The sequence below is a fragment of the Antechinus flavipes genome, chromosome 5 (genome assembly GCF_016432865.1).
Source record: "Antechinus flavipes isolate AdamAnt ecotype Samford, QLD, Australia chromosome 5, AdamAnt_v2, whole genome shotgun sequence".
Taxonomy (NCBI): domain Eukaryota; kingdom Metazoa; phylum Chordata; class Mammalia; order Dasyuromorphia; family Dasyuridae; genus Antechinus; species Antechinus flavipes.
Genome location: NC_067402.1, coordinates 44,206,533 through 44,231,135, shown reverse-complemented (window position 1 = coordinate 44,231,135; position 24,603 = coordinate 44,206,533). Strand labels below are relative to the sequence as shown.

At 35.3% G+C, this 24,603-nt stretch overlaps 1 protein-coding gene across 1 annotated transcript in view; it reads right to left on the bottom strand.

Moving 5' to 3' along the window:
* Positions 1 to 13,236: 13,236 nt before the first annotated feature.
* The window catches only part of TMC2 (transmembrane channel like 2), a 67,072-nt gene continuing 55,705 nt past the window's right edge, over positions 13,237 to 24,603 (bottom strand). The window contains exons 18-20 of the mRNA XM_051962349.1: positions 21,376 to 21,454; positions 20,104 to 20,215; positions 13,237 to 13,463 (exon numbers count right to left, since the gene is read on the bottom strand). Of these exons, the coding sequence (XP_051818309.1) occupies positions 13,237 to 13,463; positions 20,104 to 20,215; positions 21,376 to 21,454 (418 nt within the window). The remainder of the gene's footprint in view (positions 13,464 to 20,103; positions 20,216 to 21,375; positions 21,455 to 24,603) is intronic.

Sequence of the window (24,603 nt, the reverse complement as noted above, 5' to 3'; positions counted from 1 at the left end):
CTAATCTTGTTTGCATTAGTTTTATTTGTACAAAGGCTTTTTAATTTGATGTAATCGAAATTTTCTATTCTGTGATCAGTAATGGTCTCTAGTTCATCTTTGGTCACAAATTTCTTTCATTAGGAAGCATTTTCAATGCTGCAGGTAAAACTGCTGTTTTACTGTAGGAAATGGTGAAAGCTTGCCAGTTTGCTCCTCAAAATTTCCCCAGCTCTCTCTTCTATCTTCTCTTTGTCTCTCTCTTTCTCTTGAGTCCTTTGAAATTAGTCTTTGATGTTGGGTCTTATATGTTACATTTTCTATTGAGTTCAGATTTGATACAAAATTCTGAAAATCTGACAACTTGCTGAATGTCCATTTTTTCCCCATTCAACATTATATTTAGTTTTTCTAGATATAATATTTTTGGAGGTAACTTTAGTTCCTTTGATTATTGATATATATTATTCCAGGACCTGTAGTCTTTTATTGTAGCTAATATATCTTGAAGTATTCTTATTGTAGCTCCAGAATATTTGAATTTTTGTTGTTGTTGCTGATAAAATTTTCTTTTTGATCTAGGAGGTTTCAAAATTTAGCAATGATATTTCTATATGTTTTCTTTGTAGAATCTCCTTGAGGTAGTCATTGGTGTATTTTTTCTATTTCTATTTTCCATTCTTGTTCTATCACTCCAGGATAATTTTCTTTCATTATTATTATTTTTTATTATAACTTTTTACTGACAGACCCCATGCCTGGGTAATTTTTTTTTACAACATTATCCCTTGCACTCACTTTTGTTCTGACTTTTCCCCTCCCTCCCTTCACCCCCTCCCCCAGATGGCAAGCAGTCCTATACAAGTTAAATATGTCACAGTGTATCCTAGATACAATATATGTGTGCAGAACCAAACAGTTTTCTTGTTGCACAGGAAGAATTGGATTCAGAAGGTAAAAATAACTTGGGAAGAAAAACAAAAATGCAAACAGTTTACATTCATTTCCCAGTGTTCTTTCTTTGGGTGTAGCTGCTTCTGTCCATCCTTGATCAATTGAAACTGAATTAGCTCGCTTTAACAAAGAGATCCACTTCCATCAGAATACATCCTCATACAGTATCATTGTTGAGTTATATAATGATCTCCTGGTTCTGCTCATTTCACTCAGCATCAGTCCATGTAAGTCTCTCTGGGCCTTTCTTAAATCATCTTGCTGGTCATTTCTTACAGAACAATAATATTCCATAACATTTATATACCATAGTTTATTCAGCCATTCTCCAACTGAGGGGCATCCACTCAGTTTCCAGTTTCTAGCCACTACAAACAGGGCTGCCACAAACATTTTGGCACATACAGGTCCCTTTCCTTTCTTTAGTATCTCTTTGGGGTATAAGCCCAGTAGAAACACTGCTGGATCAAAGGGTATGCACAGTTTTATAACTTTTTGGGCATAATTCCAAATTGCTCTCCAGAATGGCTGGATGTGTTCACAATTCCACCAACAATGTATCAGTGTCCCTGTTTTCCTACATCCCCTCCAACATTCCACATTATCTTTCCCTGTCATTCTGGCCAATCTGACAGGTGTGTAGTGGTATCTCAGAGTTGTCTTAATTTGCATTTCTCTGATTAATAATGATTTGGAGCATATTTTCATATGGCTAGAAAGTTTCAATTTCTTTGTCTGAGAATTGTCTGTTCATATCCTTTGACCATTTATCAATTGGAGAATGGCTTGATTTCTTATAAATTAGAGTCAATTCTCTATATATTTTGGAAATGAGGCCTTTATCAGAACCTTTGACTGTAAAAATGTTTTCCCAGTTTATTGTTTCCCTTCTAATCTTGTCTGCATTAGTTTTGTTTGTATAAAAACTTTTCAATTTGATATAATCAAAATTTTCTATTTTGTGGTCAATAGTGATCTCTAGTTCTTCTTTGGTCATAAATTCCTTCCTCTTCCACAGGTCTGAGAGGTAAACTATCCTATGCTCTTCCAATTTATTTATAATCTCATTCTTTATGCCTAGGTCATGAACCCATTTTGACCTTATCTTGGTATATGGTGTTAAGTGTGGGTCAGTGCCTAGTTTCTGCCATACTAATTTCCAATTTTCATTATTTTCTATATTATTGTGTCAAGGTTCTGTTTTGGTCTTTTAAAAATTATGAATACTTTTATTACTTATTCAATTTTTTTTCTGATTGGATTTTTAAAATTTTATTTTCTTATTCTGTTGATCCTAATGTTTTCTATTTTTTTTTGTAGATATTTATCTATTTCATTTAAATTTTAGATTTTGGTAGCAGGTAATTGTCAAAATATTTCCTTTTATTTATTCTTTATTTCTGTGTTTTCTCCTTTTTTATTTGTGATACTTGAAATTTATTCTTTCTCTTTTACATTAGATTATTTTTTAAAAAATGGGTTCTCATTTTATTTACCATTTTTTTGTTTAGACTTTTTAAATCTCTTCTTTAATTTTAGACTTTATATCTTAGTTGAATTTTAAAAATGTATCCAGTTTTCTACTTGTATTACTACTTGTGTTAGTTTTCTACTAGGATTACCATACATACAAGTCATCAATCAACATCTTTTTGCTAAAGAAAGTGTGTATATATACATGCATTTGCATATACATGTAAAACACATATATAATATATGCAAACATGTATGTATATTTCTCAGGCTGCTTTGATTGTATCTTACATGTTGTATGTTGTCTCATTGTCACTTTCATTGATGATATTTTTTTTACCATATTTATGTTTAGTTGTTTGACCTACAAATTCCTTGGGATTAAGTTATTTAGTCTCTAATTTTAAATTATTTCTTCAAAGACTCAATTTTTGTAATTGTCCCATTTACAACTGATAAACATATGCATTCTTTTCTTTTCTCATTCACTAATTGCCAGGCATTTATTATATCTAACTTTTCTAAAATTTTACTCAGATCTTCAATTTTTTAATCTTTTGATTAGATTTGTCTAAGCCTGATAAAAGTATATTAAGCTACCCGACTATTAGATTTTATTACATTTCTATAAATTGATGATTTTTAGATGTTATGATATCAGGTAAAAATATGTATAGGTACATATATGCATATATATAACACTGATAATTCTTTTTATTTTTATTTTTTCTTCCAAATTCTCTCCTTTCTCTCACTTCTTTCCTCCTTATTGAGAAGGCAAAAAATACAAAACCCATTACAAATATGAAGTCATACAAAATAATTTTCTTGTGCAAGCCATGTTAAAAAAGAAACGAGATAAAGAAAGAGAATAAAATACTGTTCAGACTTTATTCCAAGTCTATCAATTTTCTATCTGAAAATGGATAGCATTTTTTTTCATCATGAATCTTTGTAATTGTGGTGGATTACTATATTAATCAGTTTCCAAGTCTTTAACAGTTGATTATTTTTATTATAATGATGTTGCTGTTTTGTTCTCCTGGTTTTGCTCACTCCATTTTGCCTCAATTTGTATGTTTTTTCCCAGGTATTTTTTTCTGAAACCATCTTCTATAAAATTACAATAGTAATCCATGACATTCATGCATTGTAATTTGTCCAGGCATTCCCCAGTGGATGTTTATCCCTTTAGGTTTCAATTCTTTATCACCATAAAAAGAAAAATTTAAAAAATTTTAGACCTTATTCCTTTCCTTCGATTTCTTTGAGATATAGACCAAGAGGCAGTACTATTATATCAAAAAATATGCTCAGTTTAATAGCTTTTTGGGTATAGTTCCAATATAATTTTTTAAAATTTAATTTTGTTTTCAGTTCTAAATGCTATTCCTTCCTTTCTCTCACCCATTGAAAAGGCAAGGAATACAAATAAAATCATGCAAAGGATTTCTACATTAGTCATTTTAAAACAGCAAGAAAAACAAAGAAAAATATCTTTAACTTGAATTCTGACTCTATAAGTTCGTTCTTTGGCGTTAATGTATTACTGTACTGATCAGAGTTACTAAGCCTTTCAAATTTGATTATCTTTACAATATAGTTGTTACTGTGTAAATTGTTCTCTTGGTTCTGTTTGCTTCAATTTGTTCAAATGTATTTTCAAGTTTTTCTGGAAACATCATCACTTCTTGCAACACAATAATATTCCATTACATTATATACCAAAACTTGTTTAACATTTCCCAGTTGATGTACATCTCTTCATTTTTTAATTCATTTCCACCACAAAAAGAACTGTTCTAAATATTTTTGTATGTATGAGTCCTTATCCATTTTCTTTGATCTCCTTGGAGTATTATAGACTTTATAGCAGTGTTGCTAGGTCAAAAAGTATGCACAGTTTTTTAGCCCTGTGGGTGTACTTCCAAATTGTTCTCCTGAATGGTTGGATTAATTCACAACTCTGGCAATAGTGCATTAGTGTCACAATTTTTTCATGGCCTTTCTAGCATTTGTCATTTTCCTTTTCTGTCATGTTGACAATCTGATGGATGAGAGATGGCACCTCAGAGATTTTTAAATGTCTATTTCTCTAATTATTAGTGATTTAGAACCTTTTTATATGACTACAGATAGTTTTGATTTCTTCCTCTGAAAACTGCTGGTTAATATCCCTTGACCATTAATCAGTTGGGGAGATATTAATTCATTTTCTATGGTTATAAGCATTAATACAACTTCACAGTTTATCTTTTTTTTTAAATCATGTCAATTTTTATTGTTGTCTTGATTAAAATAATGACTGCTGCTACTAAAATTTACCTGAAGATGATAGATAAGGATCTTTGTGTCTGCTATAGCTTCCAGATGCCTAGATATTCTCCTTGGATCCAGAAAGCAGAATAGGAATAATAGAGAGAAGTTTCAAAGAAATGGATTTAAACTTGTTGCAAAGAAAAAAAATAATGATTTGAAGTGTTCAAAAGTGAAGTGAGATGCTTTATAAGGCAATGAATTCTCTCTTTGTATAACTTCAGATGGAGGCTGGAAGGGATTTTTATCCAGACATGGATTGGACTATTTGGTCTACTAGTATTTTTCTATACTGAAGATTCTATGAATCAATGAGTCATACTGAATTAGACTGATGCCCTCTGTAAGCCAATACTTTATTTCTATAAAGATCATAAGAAAGGAGAGAGTTGTAATCCCCAAAGTGTAATTTGTAACTATAGGATGTTGGCTAAACTAACTTATGTGACTTAAGTTGTCTTTAACCTACTTATATTTTCAGTTTGTATAGTTTCTTGGGGGAAATAACTCCTTATTGTTAAGTAGGAATTCCTTTAATTCATACCCAAACTTCTCTTCAAAATTTTTAGGGATATGAGAGATAGCTCATTGTGGAAGAGATGACTTTGATTATGAAGTTACTGAACTTTGGTACAATTCCCATCTTAAATGCTTACTCCCTCTATGACTTCATGCAAAGCACTTAATTTTCTGAAGCATTAACTTTTCTCCTCTATTACATGAAGAGGGTTGTTGGAATAGATGAATCCCTGAAGTTCCTTCTAGCTTGATCCCGTGACCCTTGACTTCTAATATCAATAAACAACTCTATATATTTTTGATTCAGGTTTTTAATGGTTTATTAAGACTTAATATTAGACATCATTACTGATTACATACTTTATAATTATTTAAATCTAAATGAATTAATTTCAACACATAAAGAGACAAAAATTTTTTGTTTAAGTTTTCAAAAAATGTTTTTCCAATTCATTCTCATTCACATTTCCTCCTCTATAGTCACTGTTAGTATGTGCTATTCTACCTGTTTTTTTCATCCTACTTTGCATTATTTCATTCATACTTTCCAGATTTCTCTATTTCTTCATACTGCTCAATTTTAATGCTTCATCATATTCCATTACATTAAGGTACCACAATCTATTCAACCATATTCTTTTGTTGGATATATCCCTTTGCCTTTACAGATTATGATCTCAATATTTTTAGACTCTCTTTTTTAGCTATTCAGTTCATTTTGAGCTACCATTTATGTAATAATGTTCTAATGCTATCAACTGTGCCCTCCTCCCCCCTCAATAGCTGTTTCTGCAGCAGAGGACTGTGTGAGACCAACAGCAGGATGTCAACCTTTGTCTTTATAATAAGTCTAACTCAGAGTCTCTGATGTCAAACTAGTGAATCACAATCTAATGATGATTCATTCTTGTTTTTTAAAAAAATAATGAGAAAGTCCCTTCTCAAATGTACAACTTTTATTCCAAAAATAGAAATAAGTGGAGCTTTTATTCCCTTTTAATAATAATAATAGCTTTTTATTTTTCTTTTTTAATAAAGCTTTTTATTTTCATAACATATGCACAGATAATTTGACAACATTGACCATTGCAGAGCCTTATGTTTCAAATTTTCTCCTCCTTCTTCCCACCTTCTCCCCTAGATGGCAGGCAATCTAGTATATGTTAAACATGTTAAAATATATGTTAAATCCAATATGTATAAGCATATTTATACAATTCTCTTACTGCACAAGAAAAATCAGATCAAAAAAGAAAGTAAATGAGTAAGAAAACAAAATGTATAGCTTTTTATTTTTCAAAATACATGTAAAGATAGTTTTCAACATTCACTTTTGCAAAACCTTGTGTTCCAAAATTTTCTCTCTTCCTTCTCCTTCTTCCCTACCCTAGACAACATGTAATCCAATATAGGTTAAATATGTGTAGTTCTTCTAAACATATTTCCACAATTGTCATGCTGCATGAGAAAAATCAGATCAAAAGGGGAAAAAACCACAAGAAAGAAAAAACAAACAAGGAAACAATAACAACACCAAAAAAAGGGGGAAAATACTATGTAACTTTTATTTCTTAAAGGAATAGTATAAATGGAAGTTAACAAATAGGAAATCAGCAGTTTATTGAATGAATGAGAGAAAAGTGACAAATCAAAGCAAATACATCCCTTTTAAGGGGTTAGGTTGAATGACTCCATTTTCTTGTAAATTACTTCAGTACCAGATGAATTATTATTATTTTTTGATTAACTAGTTATCAGAGCTCCAATCATTCTCTAGGAGACAAAGGTCCTCAGAAATATTCTTGGTCCTTCTATTTTGGCTTTTAAGTGTCAGTGTGCCACCAGCCTTGCATCCTTCTGAGTGGGAGATCATTCTCTTCTCTTCATCCCTTGGTAGAATTTATTGGTAAAATCTCTTTGGATTTTGGTTTCTTCACTGGTAAAATGAGAGATTGTTCTAATTGGTGTCTAAAGTCTCAAGTCTCTGAATTATGTCTCCTTGATGTTACTCTAAGGCATATTTGATGTATATTTTAAAACAGTCATAAGATTTTGGAAGACAGTTATTCTGGGTGTTGAGAGAATTACAGTGTAGTTCATTTAAGTAATTCAAGAGAGACCTTGAGGAAATGGGTAAGGTGTATAACAAGAAAGGAAAAGCTTGATTACTCATTAAGTTCAGGCTATGTTAGTCATCTCTGCTTTGGAAATGAGCTGAGACCTAAAGAAGTCTTTCCCTCTGAGAATAAATAGGAATTTGAGTCAGTAGTCCTAAAGGGGTACAAATCTTGTTAGGAAAAGTAATTCATTTACTCAAGCTATAAGTATTTACAAGTGTGCTGGTTTAGTTTTTGCTAAATATATCACTGGGTTAAGGCTCAAGTTTGAAAAAAGGTATAACTTCCAAAAAGTAGCTAGGACCTTTTCTGCCCTTCTACTTTTGACATAAGGGTTATCTTTACCTTATGGCACTCAGGACACCTAAAGAATAATTTTTTACATGCAGGAAAAATTGGGAAGGAAGGAGAGAAGAAGGGAAGGAAGGAAGGAAGCATTATCCAATCAATCTCTATTCCATAAAGAGCCAGTCTTGGGCACAATTGTGAAGTAATTTGATGAACATTGAATACCTACTGTGTACAAGATGCTGGAGATGCAATGAGAAAAATGAAGATTCCTGCCTTAATCAGTTTATTTTCTGCTGGGGAGATAGAAAATGTACAGAAATGAATATCATTCAAGGAAACTTGGAGGGGCGAAAATACTACTGATTGCTAGGGTGAGGTTCTGGTTTTCTCCAAGAGAAGAAATCAGGGGAATATTCCTGAAAGAAATGACAGCTGAGCTGAGCACTAAAGAAGAGAAAGATCTGAGAGAGAGAAATAATGAGGGGATGGGTGCAATAGTGGCTGGGAGATGGCTGATGTGAATACATGGAAGTAGCACATGGAGTGCCGAGTTCTCAAAATTGGAATTCATCCTTTCTTTTTTTAGGGTTCTGCTTTGTTTTTCCCCTCTCCCCCCATCCTCTTTCTGTCCCTTTCATCTCCATTCCAGGTCTCCTTGACAACTAGAAAAAGGATTTGATGTGTTATGCTGGAGAAATCCCTTGCACAAAGGTGTTTTAGGTCATAATAGTACCCCTCTTGGGGAAGAGAACCCAGGAAGAGCTCTGCACTGAGACCAAACTGGTCTGTCGATAGCTAGATTTGAAGTCAGTAAGACTTAAGCTTATACTCCATCTCTGAAGCTATTTTTTTTTTGTGTTACCTGGGGCAGATCACAACCTCTCTATCATTTCCTTCCTTCCTTCCTTCCTTCCTTCCTTCCTTCCTTCCTTCCTTCCTTCCTTCCTTCCTTCCTTCCTTCCTTCCTTCCTTCCTTCCTTCCTTCCTTCCTTCCTTCCTTCCCTCCTCCACATTCATTTTTATAAGATTTTGAGTTCTACAGTTTTTTTTCCCTCCCCAAGGCAGCAAACAATCTGATATAGGTTATACATGTATATTCATTTTTAACTTATTTCCTCATGAATCATGTTGGAAAATAAAAATGAGAACAAAAGGTAAAAACTACATAAAACAAACATGTAAAAACAATACGCTTTTATTTGCATTCAGTTTTCTTAGTTCTTTCTTTGGATACAAATGGTATTTTCCATCCTATGTCAAATGGAATTGTCTTGATTGCTGCATTGCTGAGAAGTCTACAATGTTCTCTTGGTTTTACTCACTTCACTTAGCATTAGTTTATGTAAATCTCATCAGCCCTGAAGTCAGGAGGACCTGAGTTCAAATCCAACTTCAAACACTTAACACTTCCTAGCCTGGGCAAATCACTTTACCCCAATTACCTCAAAAAAATCAGCTTGCTCACCATTTCTTATAGAACAATTCCATAGCATTCAAATACCATAACTTACTCAGCCATTCTCCAACTGATGGGCATCTGCTCAGTTTCCAGTTCTTTGCCACTACAAAAAGGGCTGCCACAAACATTTTTGCACACATTAGTTATAGCTATAGTTTTTAGACAGGATTTCAGAGGTCACCCAGTCATCTTCTTGTTACAAATGAGCAAATTGAGGTTAGAAACACCGAGTGACTTCTTCCGTCATAAAGGGATTAATTGGCAGGACTGAGATTTTAATCTGAATTATTTGGTCCAATTGGTGCTTTTTTCTCCACTGTACCAAGCTTCAGAATTTCTTTGGGCATATATAGGATTTCATTTCAGTCATGCTTAGCTGGCTCTTCCCTATAGCTTTTTCTGAGCTCACTGGACCTGGAAAACTCTTGCTGCTGCCATGACTTTCCATGGTAATGGCTAAGTGGTAGTAAACAAAATTTTAGGTGTCAGTGGGAGGAAATACTTTGGGTTGGAGGACATCTTACCAGTGCTCCTCACCTTTTGCTGAGTAGGTACCTATTCTATTTTGATATAAAGCCACCTCTAGATCTACATTAGATTGCAAGTTTTTTTGAAGGCAGGATCTGGCTCTTAATTTATTTTCATATCCCCAGTGCTTTGTATAGTGTCTCACACAGGGTAGGGACTTGGTGACCATTTGTTGAATGTTCATCCTAGACAGTGGCCACCAAACCTCCCATGGGAAAATGTTCACACTTGGCCATCTTAGAGGTGCCATTTGGCCGATCTATTGGTGTTTTTTTGATGTAGGGCAGTGGAAAAATATTTTGTTTGGAGTCAGAGAACCTACATTTGAATTTTAGCTCTGCTGCTCACTCCCTAGGATCTTGGACAAATTACATATTCTCCAAGAGCCCCAGCTGAGCTATGAAATAGAGTTCCTAGACTGGCTAACCTCTGATCTTCCTTCTAGATCTAAATCTGTGGTCCTGTGATATGTAGCCAAAGGCAGTAGCAGAGGGACATTGAAACACAGTGGTGTTAGTCCCACACCACTGAGCTTTTTCTTCTTTAGCCTTAGGAGAAATATGAAGTGAATTTAATCTTTCCTGCAAATGCCAGAAGAAAAAATTTTTAAAAATGGTTTTTCACATCAATTCACAAAATGGTCCTTATTGTCAGTTGTATATTTATTTCATAAAAAAAGAACTGATATAATACTCTGACAGGTAGCTTGATAAATGGATATAAATGTAACCTTTAGGCAATAGGAAAGTGAGTGGCTAATGATTTTGAAAATCCCCTACAAAAGAAAGAATTATATTTTTTTGTTTAACAAACAGAGTAAATACAGGGGAAAAGAGATGTACTTTTATAGTTTCTGTGATTATTTTTGTGCTTTTTTTCTTTCTATTCTTATCTATATCATTCTTAGATCTGTGGATTTGAATAAGTCATTGATCTCTGGGGTCCTGTTTTCTCCTCTATAAAATGAAGGGGTTTTAGACTAGATTATCCCTAATGTTCTTTTCAGTTGCACATTCATTGATGGAATGATTCTGTTATTTTATGAATGTATTATTCTGTTATATGGATCTGAATTTGGCCCCTTACTAGTCAATAATGAATATTATGCTGCTCAAATCAATGCCATCTTTTTCATCTAATTTATTTCTCTAGCTTCTTTTCTAATAATAATAGCTACAACAGCATTTATATAGAGTCTACTATGTTCCAGGCATGGTGCTAAATGCTTTACAAATATTATTATTATTTGATCCTCACAGCAACTTTAGCACTATTATCCCCATTTTACAGATGAGGAAAATGAGCTAATAAGTATCGGAGGCCAAATTTGAACTGATTCCAGGTCAAATGGTCTATGCATTGTACCACTTTGCTTCCTGTAAAATAATAAACAGCACTAGAGGAACTCTAAGGGCATTTTTAGTTTTACTTCAGATAGCATATGATCCTATGAGTTGTTGAATTAAAAATTTTCTTTTAGTATTAGCACTTTGTGATCTCTGATTCCTTTATCAGGGGTCCTCAAACTTTTTAAATAGGGGGCCAGACTGTCCCTCAGACTGTTGGAGGGCCGGACTATAATAAAAACAAAAAACTTTGTTTTGTGGGCCTTTAAATAAAGAAACTTCATAGCCCTGGGTGAGGGGGATAAATGTCCTCAGCTGCCGCATCTGGCCCGTGGGCCGTAGTTTGAGGACCCCTGCTTTAGACTATGGTCACATGATCCCTTTATTTCACGGATTTGATTTGAGAATTCTATTAATTCTCTGATTCCACTGATTCTCTGATTTTCTGTGATTTAGTCCTGGACCTTTTAGTTGTGTGACCCTTTTCCATTGCATTTCCTTTCTTGGTCTTAGATAACATAATCCTGCATTTCTGTGATTTTATGTTTCTGTGATCCACCCCTTACTTACTCTCTGAACTTTTATTTCTTCATGTGAAAAGTAAGTTGAGGTTTGGTCTATCCCTAAGTCTCTGAGCTTATAACTCTATGATTTTATGAAATCAAATTACTTTTGTCCATTCTGTAGGATGGAGTATATATTCTACTCAGGAATTGTCTCTTCCACCTTAGTCAAATATTGACTGAACCCAAAGTCTTCAAAAACTGGATTCATTTGGAAAAGCCCATAATTCTCTAAATCTAGGGATCATATCCCAGCTATGTCACTTACTGACCATGAAACTTGGGCAAATCACTGCCTTCTATTCATCTTTTATTATGGTAGCTTACATTTAAAAAGCAAATATAAATACATATACATGTATACATGTAATATGTATATATATATATATATAGTATGCATAAATACATCTATATCTATTTAAATGTAGATATAGATAGATGTGTATATATGTATGAATGAATATAAACAGATTTATCTTTTTTTCTTTATTACTCTTTACAAGAATCTTGTGGGAGCGGGAAGACTCATGCTCACAGAAGTAGCAAGTAAGTAGAGTTGAGATTTGAACCCAGAACTCCTTATTTCAATTTGAGGGCTCTTCCTACTCCACGACACTGTCTCTATGGTCCAAGATTCTTTTATCTCACAACCCCATGGTTCTTTGTTTTTTTGGTGATCGATTTGTGGCTAATTAATTGTCAGAGTTTCAGTAAGTCAGTCACTGACTTTCTCTGCCTTTGCTCCCTTATTGGGATAACTCCCCACCATGATGAGTCTGCTTCATCTTTCTGTGTCCCTTTCTCCACCTGTAATAGGACAACTGACCCCATCCAGCATTAACAGCCATTTTTGTGATTCTGTGGATGCGAGTTGGAGAGGACCTCCTTTCAAGCCTGTGCTCGGTTAGACACTGATTGGGTTTCCGGAGGTTGGTCTGTGAGACGGCACAGTCAGAGCTGCTGGAACAGAACAAGGACCCAGTCCTCTCCTCCACAAGGTCTGTATACTTCAGGTTAAAATGGGATGGCTGGTTGCGGTCCCTGAGCTACTGGTGCTGATTTCTCTCTGCTCTCAGACCACCACTCCTAGCACTTCTCCCCCAGGACTAGAGAACAGAGCTCCCCAGTGAGAATGTAAGCTCTCTGACAACAGAGATTATTATTATTTTTTTTTTTTAGTTTTGTATCCCAGCACTGAGCACAGTGCCTGGCACATAGTAAAAACTTAATAAGTGCTAATTAATTAATAATGGAGGAGATAGGGTGGGGTGCTATCTGTGCTGGTGAAGGCAGCCCCTTTGGACTCCAGTTTTTCCCTCTACCTTTGGTCCCAATATTTCACGTAGCAGAAATTTGTCCTCTCCACAACCACACACACCAAGAAAGCCAAGAATGGCGGATCCAATCCTGCTCCCATTTCCCAGGGATGGGAATCTCAAAATTATGTAAACTTAGACCAATGGAACCTAAAGGAACTATGACTTCCTTAGGGAAGGCCTGGTTTTGTTTTAAAATAAAACTGAATCATTGTCCCTCCACAAGTGATACTCTGCTGCAACCTGGACTAGAAATAACAAAACAAACCCATTTTAAGAAATGGAATGTGCTTAGTCTAATGGAAGGATTGTGTGGAGGGGAGTGATGGGAGGACTCAGAGGCCCTGCTCTCTCCACCCCAACTCTCCCTCCATGTCATTGTCCTGGGTTCCCCTTCCCTTTTCCCAGCGCTGACTCCGGTGGCTGCAGGTGGGGCTGGCGCTGCCCAGGTGGGGGTGCTCCAGGCCTTGGACCAGGGGGTCTGGTTACTGCCAGATGCAGGGTAGCTGGTAACATCATTCCTCTGCCAGAGCTAACATTCCCGCTGCCCCCCTCCTCTTTCTTCTTAGTGTGATTTTGATGATCAGATCCCGACTTATTTCCTTGAGGCAACAAAATTTAATGGGAGAGAAGAGAAATGAAGAAAAGGATTAAATAATATTAGTACCAGTGTATTATCTCCCTCTCTCCCTTTATTTTTCATTTTTTTTTCACTCCTTCCTCAAACTAAAATAATGCACTGGTAAAGTTGTTCACTCCTAGATCTGTTGGATGAAATAAAGCTCAACATACTTCTCTGGATATAATTTTTTTTCTATGCACATTTGCATGCTGCATTCATTTTCAACTGCCATTCATACATTTTTATCCTTATCCATGAATTCCCCTAAATCCTCCAACTCCAAGTGTTATAGGCTGCCCCATATAATGCTTGACTCTACATTTTGCTAACTGGTTATCACATACTCTTATTACATGATAGCTTCCTCTCCTGATCCTTAAGTCCTTCTCTTGGTCCTAGGGTGCGTATGCTTTATGCTACTTCCGCCTAGTTCTTTGTTGGTAAATAAGCTACAGCCTACACATCTACCATAAAAATTAAAAAAAATGGACATTCTATAATTCTTTCAAGTTTCTCAAACACTTTAAAGACATCATCTCATCTGAGCCAGAAAAATATTGATCCAAAGAGATGGGCCTTTATTTCAGGAAAAAGCTTAGGACTTATTAAAAGCATTTTTCATGTATAACTATCCTGCTTTTCTTTTTATTTTCACATCCTTTCACAGTGCTAAGAGCAATGCACAGATAGGCCCAGCTGTATGGATTATCCATCCAACTGCATATTACAATCTAGAAAATAAGCATTTCATATTCACTTAGTTTTTCCTGTGTGGGGAGTCAGGCTGAACTCTTGAGTCATTATAGATTGATCTCTTTTAAGAGTTTATAGCGCTTGATACTATCAACACAATATTATCAGCAAAAAAGGAGCATTAAAATGATCTTGCCATTTATAGGGAATGATTATTTAATTTGGACTCTGTACTAGATGTCCTCCAACACAGTGGCAAATATCTTTGGTGAACATTCTTCTTGTCCTATGTCTTGATTGATATTAATGATCAGAGGTTTGTCAAACAAACCTGTTTGTTTCATCTTTCAAAGAACCTTGGGGCAGCTAGAGGGTGCAGTGGAGTCAGGAGGACATGAGTCCAAATCTGATTTCAAACATTTAACACTTACTGGCTGTGTGATCCTGGGCAAGTCACTTAATCCTAATCACTTCTCCTTCCCTCCTCTCTCTCTCTGCTCTCTCTGTCTTTCTCTCTCTTCCCCTTCTTTCCCTTTCCCTCCCCTTTTCTCCCTCTCTCTCCTTCCCTGCCCCCCCTCTATTTCTGTCTCTGTCTCTATCTCTTTGTCTCTCTCCCCCTTCTCTCCCTCTCCCTTTCACTCCCCCTTCTCCCTCTCTCTCCTTCTTCCCTCCCCCCTTCTCTCTTTCACACACACGTGCACACACACACACACAGAATTTTGTGTGATTTTAATATGTAGTCCATGGGACACCTTGCTGAAGGAAGCTATTTTTGCTTGAGGCAGTATTTTGCTTTATCAAGTCAAATACATTTTTAATAGTCAACAGCTAACGGTGAATCTTATATATTTTGTACCTTTCAGTCAATTTCTGTGGTAGAAAATTGTAGAGTTAAACAAATAAATAAAAATGAAAATCATAGTCATAGATATAGAATTGGAAGGAACATGATAGGACAAATAGTTCAATTCCTTCATTCTACAGCTAAATCTTAGAGAAAACCCTGCTTTCTGTAGGAAACCTTCCCATCCCCCTTATTTTTAGTGCCTTCTCTCTATTGATTATCTTTTATTAGTCCTGTGCATATTTTGTTATTTGCACCTTGTTTCTCCCATTAGAGTGCGAAATGATTGTTTTTTGCCTTTCTTTGTATCCCCAATGCCCAGCACATAGTAGGCACTTAATAATTACCTGTTGATTGACTGATGACAGATGAAGAGCTGAGTTTTGGAACAGTGAAATGCCTTGCCCACAGTCATACAAGTTGTAAATGGCAGAGCCACTTAAACTGAGATCCTCTGACTTTAAATCAAATCATTTTTCCATTACAGTGTGACTTTTTTCTCTCAATCACTCATAATCTTTTCCTCTTTTTGACTATCTGGAGAATCAATCTGTCAACACCTTCACATTTATACTGTCCCCAATATGAACTTCCTTTGTGAATAATTGTTCTAGTATAATTGCTTTTTTCATCTTTGGTTACTTTAATGCTATCGCTCCTTCCACTTAGAATAAATAACATAGACCATGATGTGAAGAAATTGAATATGGCAGTTCCACTGTCATTGATGGAAAATAATAATTTGTTATAAAAATATTGATGAATCTTTTCTATTTTTCATCTATTGTCCTTCTAGGCTTATCCTTAAATGTTCTTGGGACCATCTGAGGGTAACTGGGTTTTACACCAAGTTTTCTATACATTCGTTTTTCCCTCCATTACTTTTCACTATTTTATGAGGCAACACTACTCATAATATTCCAGTTTTCCTTCTTAAGATTTTAAAAATGAGTTTATATCTCAAATTGTTGTTGCCCTTGCTTTTTGTAGTACTCTGTTTGGCAAATAAATTAAGTGCCCATTGATAGAGGGTTTCTATGCTATTTTGGGCCTGTTGTGGTGATTCATTAATATAGATTAAGTTTTTAAAAGAAAATAATAATTGTCTATGTTGACTTCTGTTCTTTTATCCACTTCCCATTTTCAGCATTTAAAAGTAGTTTAAATAAATTGAAATGAGCTTTAATAAGCTTGTTTAAATAAGTCAATTGGAGTTTTAAAGAAACATATTATGTTTCTTTTTCTCATTCTTGTTCTAATTTGGTATCAATTTTGATCCTTGCCTTAATAAGGCTATATAAGCTAGTTGATTCAGAAATGACTCTTACATTGGTAAGCAGCATTTGTGTGTGAAACTATAATTAATGTCCTTTTTATTATATTAGTTGGTGCTTGCTGCCTAGATAATTCCCAGTTCTCTACACAGAGATCTTGTGATCTTTCATTTTTTTATTCCTGAATCATATTATTTATCATATTTTTCATTTCCCTTCCTTCTGCCCATTTTTAGAGCCATTGAATATTAAGTATAGGAGTATATTGACTTCTTTATTGAATTGCTCTATTTTGTTTATCTTTTGTGATAGATGTTATAAAAGCTGCAATTATCTTTAGAATGGTCTTTATGTAAATGTTTATGAAATACTGTAACATGAGATGATTAAAAATTTGTGAAATGATGTTGTCTTTAAATACATGATGAAACCAACTTTGCCATTTACTTCTCTAGAGAGAACCTATGAATCATATTTAGGTGCAAGTTCTTTTTTGTCTTGTATTTCATTTGTAGCAAAGTTGTGTTTTTGCTGAGTGTGACTTTTTTTTCCTATGATTATATCTGTGCTTTAGTTGCCTTCTGTAGGAAGTCCTTCTTAGTCCTTTAGCTGTTAATGCCTCCCCCTCTAAGGTTACTTTCTATCTGATCTTTCTATGTATCTATTTATGTACGTGCCATTTCCCTTATTAAAATGTAAGCTTCTTGAAGGCAAGACCTATTTTTCATTTTTTTTACCTCCAGTTCCCAGCACATAGTAATTTCTTTTTTTTAAATAGTAATTTCTTAATAAAGATTATTGATTGATGGATTGATCACTGGATAAGGATACAGCATTGAAAAGTACCAATAGTAAGTTAATCACAATCTAAAAAGTATGATTCTTGGCACTATCTGCCACCTTTGCTCTTTATCAATACAATCAATTGCTCTTGATCAAATTTATCAATATCAATAATCAACATTCCAGATGGACTGAACATCATTTTGTATTTTTCTTTCTTTCCTGAGTGGCCATGGTCAGTAAATAAAGTAAGAGGCAACAAATTATTGCAATGTATTTGCTTCATATTTGATACAAATGGAATAGGTGGAATCAGCCCACCAATTTCCCAAGGCTCTGATCTCTTTTCTCTTCATCTGTGCTTTGATCAGAGATTATGTGCAGAAGGCTCAGTCTGATTCCAACATAAGGAAGGTCCTTGGAAAATTAGAACAAGCCCTTTGTCCAAGAGTCCATGCACTTTCACTCTCAGCTTTTGTGATAACATTTACCTTTGCTTGGTGTGTGTGGTTTTAAAAAAGGCTTTGGGAGTTTGGTTAAGCTAAGTACCATGAAATGAGTGGCGTGATTATCATATTTTCTTGAAATTATGATAACATTTAGTGTTATAGGTAAACATGTCTCACCCTTGAGACTATATTTAGAAATCAGGATAATTTTTGGGGAAGCAGAAATGGAGGATGTTCTTTTATGTAAAGAAAGTAGTAATAAATAAGTCTGCCCTCTCTTACATGGTTTACTATGGCTAGTGAAATGAGTGGAACTAATCTCTATTTCTTCCCAGCTGGCACATATTTTAATTAGCTCTAGATGAGTAGCAGTGGAGCCATTTGTCCTGAGGTGGCAGGAGAAGGGATTGTTTCAGAGTAATGTTGCTTCCCTCTTCTCCACTCTGAATCCTTCCAATCACCACTCTATTGATTTTTCTGAGATTTGGCTATATTCTTTCATATTCATTCCTAATCTGCCTAGGAAATATTAAACAATTGGCACATTGTTTCCAATAGAGCTGGTTGCCCATCAGGGCTAGCCTGGCTGGTTGGTGTTTGGAGGTAGTGGAGAGTCCTGATGCTTTGGGATGATCAGAGATGTCCTCATGAGTTTCAATTACCACAGCAGATGTTGTCTTATCAAGTGAGTATTGATGTCAGGGACTAATCAGGTTGGCAATCTCTCATGTGCTGTAATAACAATCTATTACCAAGCCATTTTTTGATCTTGTAAATTTCCAGCTCCTCCTTCTCCTCCCATCAAAATGTGAATGATAGATTAAAAGGTTCTATTTATCTTTCCCAAGTGATCCCTCTTCAAGGATGTGCAAGCAGAAAGCAAACAAAGGAAGTCCCTGAATATACAGGCTTCAAACTCCCTCCCTTTACAGCTTGAGTTTATATTCTATATCAGTGGTCCTCAAAGTGTACTCCAAAGAATTGTTGGGGGTCTCTGAAACATTTTTAGAGGGTCTACAAATTCAAAATTATTTTTTATTTCTAATATAGTAAATAGCTATAAACATAACCCAAGTGAACAAAAACTCTTTGAACAGATCCTCGATGATTTTTTAACAACAAAAATACTGAGAATGAAAGTTTGAGAACCACTGTTATATTGTAGTCAAATTGGAAGACTTCTGATTCCTTGAATTAAACATTCCATCTTACAATTCCATAAATTTACACAAACCAGCCATCATATCTATAAAGCACTCTTTCATCATTTTCACCTTTTAGACTGATTTTTCTTTAAAGTGAAACTCAGCTTAGGGGCCATCTTCTTCATAAAATTTTTTTCCTGATCCCTCCAAGTTGTTTGTACTCTTTCCCTCCTCAGTATGACCTAGTGTTTGCTTATTTATGTTTGTGCTATATTTGCCCAGTAGAATATCAACTCCCTGAGAGTTACAACTCCCTTCCTTTTTGTCTAGGTGCCCCAAAGCCGTGTGCCTGGTGTGTAGCAGGGAGTTCTTAAATGTTTGTTGAGTTGAACTGTTACCTTTTCAAAAGAGAAAAAAAAATGAAAAAAGAAAAGCTCCTGATTGTTATGCTTCTCCTCCTTAAGCATGAAAACAAAGAAAACCTGCACTGGAAATTCTCTAAAGCCTCCCTTCAGCTCCCCTATTCCCCCAAACCCCATAACCCTCCTCCCATGGAATGGAGGAATCATCTTTAGAGATTCCTGGAAACTCTGGAGCTGATTTTTCTGAAACCAATCCATAAGGGACTGGCACAGCACAGTGCATTTGAAGGGAGCTTTAAAGGCATTTGTGAATGCTTTTTTCTGTCAACAGAGTTTGGAGTGCTTTGCAGGTTAAAAGGAATAAATAAATCAGGTTGTCTGTAGTGAAATGTATCGGTAGTTGAGAAGATGAGAGGAGAGAGGGATGGGGAACAGGAGAGAATGCTAGAGGAATCCAAATGATAGCTGGCATTTCTACAGTGTTTTACAGTCTACAAAGCACTTTATGAATATCATGTCCTTGGGGCCTCATGACAACCTATTGAAGAAGAGCTACTGGGATTATTATCTGCATTTTAGAGATAGGGAAACAGCCTCAGAAAAGCTGAGTAATTTGCCTCTGATCACAGAAATTCTTGTGTTTCTGGCACTCTTTCCTTTATGTAGCCAGGTCCTAATTAATGTGAATAAGTGGTTGCATTATTAGAATTTGCATGGTGTATGTCCAGTGAGTTGGAACTGTTCAGTATATTTTTCATGATTATAACTTTGAATAGTTTGACTATATGTGACTACTTCATGGAATCAATTATTTGCACTAATCAGGCCGTAGTTATACAATATTCAAGTTTCAGAGAGGCAGAGGGATTTGGATTTGTAGTATAAGTCCTTAAGAAAGAAATGGAACCCTTAAACTCCAAAATATCTTAATAATGTCCTTCATAAGCTATATTACTTCACCAGCCCCACTCAGTAACATCCAGAAACTTCAGCGAACATTTTCCATCTGTTCCTGGTCTGAATGGATTCAGAACTGAAGGGGAGCGAGGGGGGATTCTAGCACTGCTTACCTTCTTCAGTGGCTTGGAGCTGGTTCATATTCTTGAAGTTGTTTGTGTCCTGTAAACTTTTCATGGCTGCACTGGCTTTGTTGCTTTTATTTGTTTTCTCTGCCTCTCGGAGCTGGAGGAATGATAATAATAACAACAACAATAGCAATAACAGCAGCAGCAGCAGCTAGCATTTAGATGGTACTTTAATGTTTAATGTTGCTTTACAAATATTATTTTTTCTTACAACTACTCTGGGAGCTGGGTATTAAAATTATGCTTATTTTATAGATGCTGGAAATAGCATCAAAAAGAGGTAAAATGATTTGATCAGAGAAGATCTGAACTTTTTTTTTTGCTTCTATATCCAGGACTCTATCTACTCAACCTAGCTGCCTCATCAGTGATCTCTGTGATACAGAGGTGGGCATAAGACATAGGCGATGTTGTCTTGTCTTTGTGTTTCTAGCACCTTGCATATAGTAGGCACTTAATAAATGCTTATAGAATAAAGTAGCATAATGTATATAAAACATTTTGCCAACTTTGACTTACTATATAAATGTAAGTGATTATTGTTAGACAAGGCAGAGGTGGGTTGGACTATTTCTTGGTGTGAGGTCCAGCAGATGAGTTGGGCTCTGGGGATTAAGTAGTATGTTATTATGACAATAGGCTTTTCTTGAAGTATTATTGTAGGATTAGCTTTAATCAGGCTAAATTGCTGGGGTTATGAATTTATCATGCATGCATAGTTGGTGAATTCATTGTAATTCCACTCTAATTTGGCATGAGCTAATATTCCCACTTGTTATAAATCATTACCATTATTACAATTAATTCCCAAAGAGCTTTATATGTGAATGAATGCTATTGAACAATATTAGTGTTAATTTCTTTTTTTGATGCTGAACTTGAGATTTGGTTTTGTTGAGAAGGATATCAACTAATTCTTTGATTTAATTCTAGGTGGTATAATGGATACGTATTGGATGTAGAGTCTGAAAGACTTGAGTTCAAATTCTTCCCTTGATGTTTATTGGGTGTATGACCCTGACACAATCTCTTTCAGCCTTAGTTTCCTCCTCTGTGAAATGGGGATTATAACAATATTCACTTAACAGATTATTTTGAGATAACATGTAAAGTGATTTGCAAACATTAAATTACTATATAAATGCTAGCTAAAATCATTAGTATTAATAATATATCTGGGCTTATAGGGCAAATCTATTCTGAAAATGAATGAATCTATCCCTATACTTTACAAGAAGGAACATCCATTCTACTCACTGCTTGGATTTTCTTCCTCAGCTGTGTATTGGCTCGTGCAAGGCCTTTAGAAACAGAATTCAAGTAGTAGATAGCCAAGCTGCAAAAGATAAATACGTGGTTCAGTTACTTTTTGGAGATAATCATAGATGCAACCCAATGCTGCTCAGTTTTCCAAGGATCCAGAGTACAGAAGCCTGAAGCCTCTTTAGCTGAGAAAGAGTTACTTTTTATTTTCCTAAAGCCTTTTAAAAATGTTTTCCATATTGGAGGAGAATATTGATGATTCTGAGTGGTAAGGGGTTGTCTGACTGTGACTTGAGAGAGAAGAAAACAGTGAGTGTTGGGGGTGAGAGGCCCGAAGGCAGGTAGTGTTCCCATTCCTACTCTAAAACTTCTTGAACCATGGAGAGTCATTCATTCCTTGATTTGATAAGCATTTCTTAAACATTTGTGTGCCAGGTACTATGCTAAGTATTGGGCACTCAGACCAATTTCCCCCCTCTCTTTTGTGGTTTTTTTCTCCTTTGATTTGATTTTTCTTATACAATATGACAAATATTGAAATATAGTTAAACAATTTGCACATAATTAAAGAAAGTATGTCCAGTAAAATAAAGCAGAATATTTCCTTAAAAACATTGTCTCCCAATAAATGAGGAGCTTGAGGTACACTTGATTGATGGGGCCAGGATGGCTGACTCAGAAGAAAGAGATATTCATTCAGCTGAATCAGTTTGGAGCATCTTCTGTGCACATCCTTATTGGAGATTCTTTTCAAATAACCAATATGTATCCCATTTCATCCAGATGTTGATTATAAACTACCAGGGAACTGGACCGAATTTGCTCAATCCAGAATAATATAGTAGTAGCTAGTAGGTAGAATTAGGTAATTGGTAGATCATTCTCAATTCCTGCTTTAAGAGATAAAAATTTAGCTTGAGACGATAATTGACTTTTTCAAGGCGATAGAACTAGAAAAGCAAGATTTGAGCTCAGCTTTTCTTGTCTTCAAGGTTTGTGCTCTAGGCACTCTCCTGCCTGACTTTCCCCAATGACTTTGCTACTTTTGGCCCCAATGTTCCTGAGTTTGTCCATAGAGCAGTATATATATATATATATGTATATATGTATATATATATATACATATATATATATAGTTTAAATGACAATGTATGTTAAGTACTTTGCAAATTTATTGCACTATTTCAATGTGAGAAATTATTTCATTTCTCTCTCTCTCTCCCCCTTTGTCTGTCTCTCTCTTTCTCTCTCTGACTTTTTGTCTGTTTATCTCTCTATGTCTTTTGTCTATCTCTGTTCTCTCTGTATTGAGAACTCTTCTCACTTCCAATCTTCTTAAATGACCATGAGACAGATAGTATTGAGTTCAAATTCAACCTCAGATACTCATTGGCTGTCTGATCTGGATTTTGTCATTAATCTCTTTGCTTCAATATCCTCATTTGTAAAATGGGAATCATAACAATACTTACCTTCTAGATTTGTTGTGAGAATCAAAAGAAGTATTTGTAAAGCATTTTTACAAACCTTAAAAGTGAGATACAAATTCTTTTACTGCTCTTTTATTATTAATGTACCCACACCAAAAATGATTGATTTTTATAATCAAATGAATTTCTGGGTTTTGAGGATTCTGGGGAGAAGACAGAGTAAGTTGGTAAATTTCAAGCTCTCCCAATTTTCACAAATTGAACAAATTTGTGCCTCAAGGTGAACATAGATCGGTGAAAAACTAGGAAGACTTGAATTAGAATGGGGTCCTCTAGGTACAACCCTAGATCTGAAGAAAGGCTCCAGGCTGGGGTCTGTCTGAAGTGCAAACACCTCAGGGCTATCTCCTCAGAAACATCAAGTAGGGACCCCTCAGACTAGCTGGGTGTGGCTGGAGCCTCAGCGGGAACCACAGAGAATTTCATCTTCTGGATTGTTTGTGGAGTCAAGAGTCTGATTCAAGGAAGGCTAAGGGAACCTCAATTGATTGGGAACATCAGGCCCAACTGTGCTGCAGAGACTCGGTCCCGGGCAAAAAGGAACCAGCACAGCAAGAGTGTAGAAGTAGCAGGGCAGGGTGCTGGCTGTGGGCACTTGAAGGAGGGTAGTGCTCTTGTTTTGGGGTTCCTAGTCAGGGTGGAGAGCTAAAGGGAAGCTTGAAGCACCCCCACCCCCCACCCCATGATAAGAGGTGCTTACCCTAATATCTCTTATTAAAAAAATGAACCAGCAAAGAAGAAAGAACCCCACTATTGAAACATATTATGGGAACAGGGAAGATTGGATTTATCTTCAGAGGAGGACACTTTTGTGTTAAAAAAAAAAAAAGGTTCTGCTCCAAAGAACAACATGAAATGACTCCCTGCCTAGAGTTGGCAGGATTCCTCAAAAAGGAATTCAAAAATCCAATGAAAGACATTGAGAAAAAACTAAAGAAAAAATTAAAACCGGCCAAGAAAAGTAAGAAACTTATGAAAAAAAAAGTTAACAAACTAGAAAAAGAGATCCAAAATCTCAGAGATAAAAATAATGCTTTGAAAATTAGAATTGGGCAAGGGGAAGCCAGTGAAGCTATGAGAGACCAAGAAATAACAAAACAGATTATAAAGAATGGGAAAATAGAACAGAATGTGAATAGAAGAAAAATAACAGCACTATAGAACAGATCAAGGAGAGAAAATATAAGAATAATTAGACTGCCAGAAAGTTCTGACCAAAAAAAGAACATTGACACAATAAAGGAAATAATCCAAGAAAATTATCCTGGAGTAATAGAATATGAGGGGAAAGTAGAAACAGAAAAAACCCATCGATCACCACCTCAAAGAGATCCTTTGTGGAAAACACACAGGAATATTATTCCCAGATATTGAAAACCCCAGATCAAAGAGAACATTTTGCAAGAAACTAGAAAAAACCAATTCAAATACACTGGAACTATAATTAGAAATGTACAAGATTTATCTGCAATTACAATGAAACACCACAGATCCTGAAATCATATATACTGATCATCAAAAGAACTAGGCCTGCGGCCACAAATATCACTATCCAGCAAAACTGTCCATAATCCTGAATGAGAAAAAATGGATATTCAACAAACTTGCAGATTTTCAGGATTTTCTATCAACCAAATCTGAATTTAACAGAAAATTTAACATATAAAAACCTATATGAAAGACCAATTTTAAGAAACTTAACATGGACAAATTGTTTAAACATGGACAAATT